The following is a 10,000-nucleotide window of genomic DNA, read 5'->3' as shown; positions in this document are numbered from 1 at the left end:
TATAAATTAAGATTCCACGGTTTTAAACATGAACTTGTTCTTTGCACATTCCTGAAACAACAAAATACATCAGCTCTTTATTATTATTATTTAAAGGTTACAGTTTTCATATTTGAACACGTTTCTATGGTTTAGAAAAATCTGAAATATCAGTTTAAAAACACGAGTCTAACAGCTGAGCGTGTTTTCTCTTTGAATAACCTTTATAAATCCATTCTTCCCCTCGAGCAGCGGAGGAAATAAACCTCTTTTCTCCCGCTCGCCCTCGCTCCGCGGCGCTCATTGTGCTCTCGCTCTAATGTGACTGTAATCTGCTGCTGTGTGTGAACGCTGCTATCAGAGCAAAGTGTCTTCTTACAGGTTGTGTCGCAGCCGCTATTGAGCTCATTAAACGCTCTGTAATTCTCGGCGCCGTCGTCAGTGGCAACGTTTGATTATTATTTAATGGGGGGGGAAGGCGTGCGGCCCACAGAGACTCGTGACTGACGCCGAGCGCCGCTCTTGGTTTTGGATGAAAAGTTGAAAATCAAAAATGCCTTTTGTGTTTAGTGACTGTGGCGTCACTCAGAGTCGAGAGCAGCGAGCGGCGCCCACAGGAGGACGTTCATCCGGCGCCGCTCTGTTGGTTTTAGAGCGTCGGGGTGGGGGGGGTTCAGAGGAGGAGCCGGGGGGGGGGGCGGGTTCACTGCTGCAGAGACACACAACTCTGTTCAGCTGAAACACAAAAGACAACACGACCACATTGAGGGAAACAGAAGATGGTTAAGTTAAGTGAAGTTCATTACCCAGAATGCAACGGGCACACCCAGCTCGCTCCTGTTGGTTGACCACAGCATCAGGTGGTAAATGATGGCGTCTGTAAAGCAGCTCGCGGACGGATCTTTGTGATCACGTAAAGGAGTCGATCGGAGAAAAGATCGCAAACAACGTTAAAATCATATCGAACTTAAAACTTGCTCTGTTGTTGTTTAATGAATAAATGAAAAGTGACGTTCAGGAAATCCTCATCAGCTCCTCCTCCTCCTCCTCTTCCTCACTTCTTCCTCTTCCTTCTCCTCCTTTCCTCCTCCTCACTTCTTCCTCTTCCTTCTCCTCCTCTTCCTCCTTCACTTCTTCCTCTTCTTCTTCCACTTCCTCCTCTTCTTCTTCCTTCTCTTCCTCCTGTTCCTCATCTTCTTCTTGCCCTTACTCCTCCTCTTCCTCCTTCACTTCTTCCTCTTCTTCCTCTTCCTCCTCTTCTTCTTCCTCCTCTTCTGCTTCCTCCTCTTCCTCTTCCTCCTCCTCCTCACTTCTTCCTCTTCCTTCTCCTCCTACTCCTCCTCTTTCTCCTTCACTTCTTCCTCCTCTTCCTCCCATTCCTCATCTTCTTCTTGCTCCTCCTCTTCTTCCACTTCCTCCTCTTCTGCTTCCTCTTCTTCCTCCTGTTCCTCATCTTCTTCTTGCTCTCCCTCCTCTTCTTTTTCCTCTTCCTCCTTTTCCTCATCTTCTTCTTGCCCTTACTCCTCCTCTTCCTCCTTCACTTCTTCCTCTTCTTCCTCCTCTTCTTCTTCCTCCTCTTCTGCTTCCTCCTCTTCCTCTTCCTCCTCCTCCTCACTTCTTCCTCTTCCTTCTCCTCCTACTCCTCCTCTTTCTCCTTCACTTCTTCCTCCTCTTCCTCCCATTCCTCATCTTCTTCTTGCTCCTCCTCTTCTTCCACTTCCTCCTCTTCTGCTCCCTCTTCTTCCTCCTGTTCCTCATCTTCTTCTTGCTCTCCCTCCTCTTCTTTTTCCTCTTCCTCCTGTTCCTCATCTTCTTCTTGCTCTCCCTCCTCTTCTTCTCTCTCCTCCTCCTCCCATTCCTCATCTTCTTCTTGCCCTTACTCCTCCTCTTCCTCCTTCACTTCTTCCTCTTCTTCCTCTTCCTCCTCTTCTTCTTCTCCTCTTCTGCTTCCTCCTCTTCCTCTTCCTCCTCCTCCTCACTTCTTCCTCTTCCTTCTCCTCCTACTCCTCCTCTTTCTCCTTCACTTCTTCCTCCTCTTCCTCCCATTCCTCATCTTCTTCTTGCTCCTCCTCTTCTTCCACTTCCTCCTCTTCTGCTCCCTCTTCTTCCTCCTGTTCCTCATTTCTTCTTGCTCTCCCTCCTCTTTTTTTCCCTCTTCCTCCTGTTCCTCATCTTCTTCTTGCTCTCCCTCCTCTTCTTTTTCCTCTTCCTCCTGTTCCTCATCTTCTTCTTGCTCTCCCTCCTCTTCTTCTTCCTCCTCCTCCTGTTCCTCATCTTCTTCTTGCTCTTGCTCCTCCTTCTTCTTCTCCTCCTCCTCCTCCCATTCCTCCTCCTCTTCCTCCTCTTCCTCCTCCCCTCAGACGACCACAGCTTCGGCGAGGCCACGGCGGTCCTCTTCACGTGGATCGACCGCGGCGAGGTCAACCGCCGAACGTCCAATCACTTCTACTCGATGGTCCAGTCGGCCAACGGCCACGTGCGGCGCCTGATGAGCGAGAAGGCTCAGCACGAGGAGGAGATGGAGGTCGCCAAGGAGAACTTCAGGAACGCCCTGCTCGCCATCCTGACTCAGTGTAAGAACCTTCTTGTGTCTGATCACGTCAGTCGTAGCGAAGCCGCTTCCAGGCAGACGGACCTGTCGCCATAGTAACCGTGACTGTGCAGTTGTTCAGGTAAGACTCGTCACTTCCTGTTCTCGAGTTCCACAAACAGGAAGGACGCAGATATGCAAATGAAATCGTTCTGAGACTCAAGCGCGCTGACGTCTGATTGGATGATTCATTCAGCGTCGGACTTGATTGATCCTATTTACACGTTTGTGGAGGAGAACACGACTAAACTGCCTCCAGTCTTTATGCTAAGCTAAGCTAAGCTAAGCTAAGCTAACGGGCAAACATCGACTCGGGGCGACGTCAACTTTCACCCGAACCCTAAAATCAACCGACTGATATAAATCATGATCGAGATCCAGAGCAGGAAAACTTCTGATGCAGGTTTATGAACCGAAGGATGATCAGTTGCAACAGGTCATGTGATGGAGGCTGGGGGGGCGGGGCGGGCGGTGGGGGGGTCCCAGCTGCTTCTGTTTGATCAGGTTTGTGCAGACCTGCTCGTCACATGACTCACTCAAGATGGCGTCCGTCTGCCTGGATCGACCTATCAGGGCCTGTTTCCTGTAAACCAGCCCCCTGTGGTTCTGCAGGAGGCGGAGCTAAACTCAAAGACGCTATGACCATGTTAGTTCACGATGTTGTTGACTTTGTCTCAGACGCCGTTCGTCCTGATGCTCGAGTCCTCGTCTCCGACAGGAAACAACTTTATTGAGTTTGATTCTTTAACTGAGAACAAACGTTGTTTTCTCTGCGTTATTTGTTTGTTACGAACGTTTGTGAATTTGAGTGAAAGTTTGTCGTGGTCTTTTTAAAGAAGCATTTCACTGTTACACTGTTACTGCAGTTCTCCAATCACACGCCTGCATCTCGTCGGACACGCCCCCTAACACATGAAAATAATTAAGTGGAGGGGCGGAGCTCTCTAATGTCCCAGACCTGCGTCCTTCCTGTCCTCGGAAATGAGACCCGGCGTCCTGAGCTGATGATGTCACTGAGCTGATGATGTCACTGAGTTGATGATGTCACTGAGCTGATGATGTCACTGAGCTGATGATGTCACTGAGCTGATGTTAGAGTGAACTGCTCCTTTAACGAGCTGCTCGTGGTCAGTGTTTGTGGGCGGGGCCAGTCCAAGCTGAACGCTGCATAAACGGCTTGTTTTGTCTTGACCTCCTCCTCCTCCCTCCTCCTCCTCCTCCTCCTCCCTCCTCCTCTCTTCCTCCCTCCTCTTCCTCTCCTCCTCCTCCCTCCTCCTCCTGCTCCTCCCTCCTCCTCCTCCTCCTCCTCCCTCCTCCTCCACTCCTCCACTCCTCCTCACCTCCTCCTCCTCCCTCCTCCTCCACTCCTCCACTCCTCCTCCTCCTCCTCCCTCCTCCCTCTTTCCTCCCTCCTCCTCCTCCCTCCTCCTCCTCCTCCCCCTCCTCCTCCTCCTCCTCCCTCCTCCCTCCTCCTCCTCCTCCCTCCTCCTCCTCCTCCTCCTCCTCCTCCCTCCTCCTCCTCCCTCCTCCCTCCTCCTCTCTCCTCCCTCCCTCCTCCTCCCTCCTCCTCTCTCCTCCCTCCTCCTCCTCCTCCCTCCTCCTCCTCCTCCTCCTCCTCCTCCTCCTCCTCCTCCTCCTCCTCCTCCTCCTCCTCCTCCTCCTCCTCCTCCTCCTCCTCCTCCTCCTCCTCCTCCTCCCTCCTCCTCCTCCCTCCTCCCTCCTCCTCCTCCTCCCTCCTCCTCTCTCCTCCCTCCCTCCTCCTCCCTCCTCCTCTCTCCTCCCTCCTCCTCCTCGTCCCTCCTCCTCCTCCTCCTCCTCCTCCTCCTCCTCCTCCTCCTCCTCCTCCTCCTCCTCCTCCCTAAAGTCGAGAAGATCTCAGCAGTGTTCAGCGCCACCACCAGGCAGAAGGCGTGGGACCATTTCTCTAAAGCTCAGCGCAGGAACGTGGACGTCTGGAGGAAGCAGTGTGAGGTTTGTACCTTTCTGTCCCCCCCCCACCCCCCCCCCCCACCCCCCCGCTCACTGCTTTCTTCTCTGCTGTCGCCAGGAGACAGAAGACAGACAGGCCTGTGGCATCTGTCCTGTTCTCCTTCTCCTCCTCCTTCTTCTGTTTCTTCTTCTGTTTCTTCTGACAGCGGCCTCTGTTGCCACTCTCTCACCCCCCTCCCCCCATCCCCCCCCCGCAGATCCACATGTCAAGCACAGATCTGACGCCTCCTCGAAAGTGTGAGGCGCTGCCATGGCAACGGTGATTTCCAGGGTTGAGTTTGTGATCAATTATGTATCCAGAGTGGATCTGGATAACGAGCGTGAACAGGAGGAAGACGAGGGAGACGCTGGATTCAGACGAAGAGCAGTGGAGAGAAACCGATCAAACACAGAGAGGACATTTCACACAGATGTTTATCCAGCGTCATTACAAACATCTGGTTATTTATCTTTTCACTTTATTGAACATTCACTGCTTCTGTTAAATCAGCAGCGAGTTCGACCACAGGTTCAAATCCAGATGTTTTATAGCTCTACTGCAGCCGACACGGTCTCCATGGTAACGTAAGTGCTACTCCAGGACGACCAGGGTCGAACATGTTGGTTCACGTGTTCAGTCCCAGATACAGAGTAGAAATCAAGATGGACGCCATGACGCCTCCTCAAAGTGAAGCCGAATCCTCCTGATCACCACCAGGTGGCAGCGATCAGAGATGCTTCAGTTTCAATCTGCGAAGACGTGTCGTCGTCTTTGTCTCTGATCGTCAGTAGCTGAAGATCAACACCTGTGGACATGTTGGAATCAATAACTGCTTTTTCCATATTTGTGTTGTGTGATGTGTGTATTCTGGATGTTGGACAGTCAGAGTCAGTCAGTTAAACAGAACATGTGATGGAGGTAGGAGCTGAATCCCCACTGTCAGCGCCTCCTTGTGGCGAGCGTGGTAAGTGTCCGGAGGAGCAGCTCTGTGCCAGCAGGAGGCAGCAGCTCGAATCAGAGCTGATGAAATCATGGACAGATATTAATATTCAGCGGTCACAGCTGTTTGTACCTGTCACTCTCTCACTTAGTTATGAATGTAATTGGCAGCACGATAAATGTTCTTTTAATTATTTAATTAAGTTAAAATGACAAGAATCAAAGATCGTGATTTTACATTAGTTTGAACAAAGTATTGAACTTAAAGATAGATTAAATAAAGAAGATTGAACGACATGATGTCTCCTTAGCGTCTTGATCGCCCCCTGGTGTCTGCCTGCAGTATATATCATAATCCTCCATGTTCGTAGATGGAACATGGACCTCACAAAAAAGTAAATGTTAAAATAAATTTTTCATGATATAAAAATGATGGTGGCGCCATATTCAAGATATTTTGGCTTAATTTTCAGCAAAGTGGGAGGAAGTTTATTTGCATTCACTGTCACCTGGAAATCTAACGAACTCAGGTTCAGCTTCACATGGACCAACTCTGATTTCACTTAACTTTGCTCAGCACAGCTTCCTGATGATCTTCAGAGAGAAGGTTTCATTTAACTAATAACATGGATCATCACAGTGTTTACATGAGTCACATGTTGTTTCAGTGTTTGTCCTGCTGATGTTTCAGGAGCTGAGAAACGCTCACAGTGAAGAGATCATGGGAATCAGACGAGAGGAGGAGATGGAGATGTCCGACGACGACCTGGACGAGAATCCCTGTAAGAGGCTCCGCACTCAGGAGAACGGTACGAGCCACCGGCCGCTGGAATCACACGTTCAAATCACACGTTCAAATCACACGTTCATATCCAACGTTCAAATCACACGTTCAAATCACACGTTCAAATCTCACGTTCAAATCAAACATTCAAATCACACGTTCAAATCACACGTTCAAATCAAACATTCAAATCACACGTTCAAATCACACATTCATATCCAACGTTCAAATCACACGTTCAAATCACACGTTCAAATCACACGTTCAAAACCCAAGTTCAAATCACACGTTCAAATCACACGTTCAAATCCCAAGTTCAAATCACACATTCATATCCCACATTCATATCCAACGTTCAAATCACACGTTCATATCCAACGTTCAAATCACACGTTCATATCCAACGTTCAAATCACACGTTCAAATCACACGTTCAAATCACACGTTCAAAACCCAAGTTCATATCACACGTTCAAAACCCAAGTTCATATCACACGTTCAAATCACACGTTCGAGTCACACGTTCAAATCACACGTTCAAATCACACGTTCAAATCACACGTTCAAATCCAACGTTCAAATCACATGTTCAAATCACACGTTCAAATCACACGTTCAAATCACACGTTCATATCCAACGTTCAAATCACACGTTCAAATCACACGTTCAAATCACACGTTCATATCCAACGTTCAAATCACACGTTCAAATCACACGTTCATATCACACGTTCATATCACACGTTCATATCACACGTTCAAATCACACGTTCAAATCACACGTTCAAATCACACGTTCAAATCACACGTTCAAATCACACGTTCATATCACACGTTCATATCACACGTTCATATCCAACGTTCAAATCACACGTTCAAATCACACGTTCATATCCAACGTTCAAATCACACGTTCAAATCACACGTTCAAATCACACGTTCAAATCACACGTTCATATCCAACGTTCAAATCACACGTTCAAATCACACGTTCATATCCAACGTTCAAATCACACGTTCAAATCACACGTTCATATCACACGTTCATATCACACTTTCAAATCACATGTTCAAATCACACGTTCAAATCACACGTTCATATCCAACGTTCAAATCACACGTTCAAATCACACGTTCATATCCAACGTTCAAATCACACGTTCAAATCACACGTTCATATCACACGTTCATATCCAACGTTCAAATCACACGTTCAAATCACACGTTCATATCACACGTTCATATCACACGTTCATATCACACGTTCAAATCACACGTTCAAATCACACGTTCAAATCACACGTTCAAATCACACGTTCAAATCACACGTTCATATCCAACGTTCAAATCACACGTTCAAATCACACGTTCATATCCAACGTTCAAATCACACGTTCAAATCACACGTTCAAATCACACGTTCAAATCACACATTCAAATCACAAGTTCAAATCACACGTTCAAATCAAACATTCAAATCACACGTTCAAATCAAACATTCAAATCACACGTTCAAATCACACATTCAAATCAAACTTTCAAATCAAACTTTCAAATCACACGTTCAAATCAGACGTTCAAATCAAACATTCAAATCACACATTCAAATCAAACTTTCAAATCAAACTTTCAAATCACACGTTCAAATCACACGTTCAAATCTCACGTTCAAATCTCACGTTCAAATCACACGTTCAAATCACACGTTCAAATCAAACATTCAAATCACACGTTCAAATCACACGTTCAAATCACACGTTCAAATCAAACGTTCAAATCACACGTTCAAATCACACGTTCAAATCACACATTCAAATCACAAGTTCAAATCACACGTTCAAATCAAACATTCAAATCACACGTTCAAATCAAACATTCAAATCACACGTTCAAATCACACATTCAAATCAAACTTTCAAATCAAACTTTCAAATCACACGTTCAAATCAGACGTTCAAATCAAACATTCAAATCAAACTTTCAAATCACACGTTCAAATCAGACGTTCAAATCAAACTTTCAAATCAAACTTTCAAATCACACGTTCATATCCAACGTTCAAATCACACGTTCAAATCACACGTTCAAGTCACAGGTTCAAATCACACGTTCAAATCACACGTTCAAATCAAACGTTCAAATCACACGTTCAAATCACACATTCAAATCACAAGTTCAAATCACACGTTCAAATCACACGTTCAAATCAAACGTTCAAATCCGATGCTTTCCCGTGTCCTCTCCTGCAGGAGCGTGGGACCAGGCGTCTCTGAGGGAGGAGAACGACTCCCTGCGCTGGCAGCTCGACTCCTACAGGAACGAGGTGGATCTCCTGAGGAAGGAGCAGAGCAAAGCTGGTCGCCATGACGACGACCCCACGCAGACACAAGGTCCAGACGCTCAGATCCAGCAGCTGCAGCAGAGGATGCTCAACATGCAGCAGGTATGTTCTTCTTCTTCTTCTTGTTCTCCTCCTCCTCCTCCTCCTCCTCCTCCTCCTCCTCCTCCTCCTCCTCCTCCTCCTCCTCCTCCTCCTCCTCCTCCTCCTCCTCCTCCTCACAGTCAGAAGAACGAGTCAGCGTCCTCCCATGATCCTTCACTCCACTGATTTCATAAAGCTTTGTTAGAACAAGGAGCTCTTTTACCACGAGTTCACTTCAACTTCCTGTAACTGTTGATCTCAAGTGACAGCACTGACAGAACGAGGCACGTCACAACCAGACACACACACACACACACACACACACAGACACACACACAGGCCTTGTCCTTGTGGGCGCTGTGTGTTGTGAACTTGACTCGAACTTGTCGCGCTGCTGTCGCTTTTCATTTTTCACCTGCTGATGTTTTTGTCAAAAACAGATTTGACTGAAGTTCATGTATTAATATTACATTATAATATATAATAAATATACCTGGACATCCTCCCCCATCCTGTCACTGCCCCCCCCATTTATGTGTCGTACCTCTTTTCCACGAGGACTGAGCAGTTTCTGACCGGATCATTTTGAGGAAAGGTCACATTTCAACGTGTTTCAACACTTTTTTCTAGATGAAATAATTGTGTGTTTGTCTTCCAGCAACTCGTCAGCCTGCAGGTGAAGCTGACGAGTAAAGAAGCCGAACTGGAGCAGGCGAGAGACGAGCAGCGTTACCTGGAGGGAGAGGTGCTGGTGCTCAGAGACAAGGTGAGTGTGCCCCCTGCTGGTCATCAACCAGAACACAGGTTACAGCCAGGTCCAGGTTGGAGTTCCTTCAGGATGAACATGTTGGTTTCCAGCCGCTGCCTCAGGCGCTGTGTGAGAGCAGCGTCCAGACAGGAAGTGATAACACACAGCGTCCTCGTCAGCTGCAGCCAGCGAAGTGTGTTGAGATCAAAACACACAACACACAACACGACACAACATACTCATGGGACGTTTGCAGCTGTTTATTCAGGGATGAAGTTGACAGGAGAGCTGCCATGGCAACTGCATCACCACGGTGTTTTCTTGTGCTTTGAGAGGTGAGTCATGTGACCTGACACATGGCGATTAGAGGACGTGTGGTGCGATGATGAGCAGCTGCTTCAGGTCTCCAGCCGGTTGTCATGGTGAAGCAGTGTGGGATGATGGGAGATGTAGTCTTTGAACTGAATGTATTTATTCCAGAGCGTGGTCTTTCAGTTTGAGAAATAACTTAAATCTGGCGTAAAGGAAAAATCTGTCCAAGCAACGAAATACCTGAGTTCAAGTTTACA

General features: G+C 47.5%; 1 protein-coding gene across 1 annotated transcript in view; it reads left to right on the top strand.

The window, feature by feature from the left end:
* The window catches only part of enox1 (ecto-NOX disulfide-thiol exchanger 1), a 17,862-nt gene that overhangs the window by 6,322 nt on the left and 1,540 nt on the right, over positions 1-10,000 (top strand). The window contains 5 exon segments of the mRNA XM_061088773.1: positions 2,340-2,552; positions 4,434-4,540; positions 6,169-6,286; positions 8,511-8,704; positions 9,342-9,449. Coding sequence (XP_060944756.1) covers positions 2,340-2,552; positions 4,434-4,540; positions 6,169-6,286; positions 8,511-8,704; positions 9,342-9,449 — 740 coding nt within the window.

Source organism: Limanda limanda, chromosome 16 (genome assembly GCF_963576545.1).
Source record: "Limanda limanda chromosome 16, fLimLim1.1, whole genome shotgun sequence".
Classification (NCBI taxonomy): Eukaryota; Metazoa; Chordata; class Actinopteri; order Pleuronectiformes; family Pleuronectidae; genus Limanda; species Limanda limanda.
The sequence above is the reverse complement of the archived record's forward strand: the minus strand, read 5'-3'. Positions and strand labels throughout refer to the sequence as shown.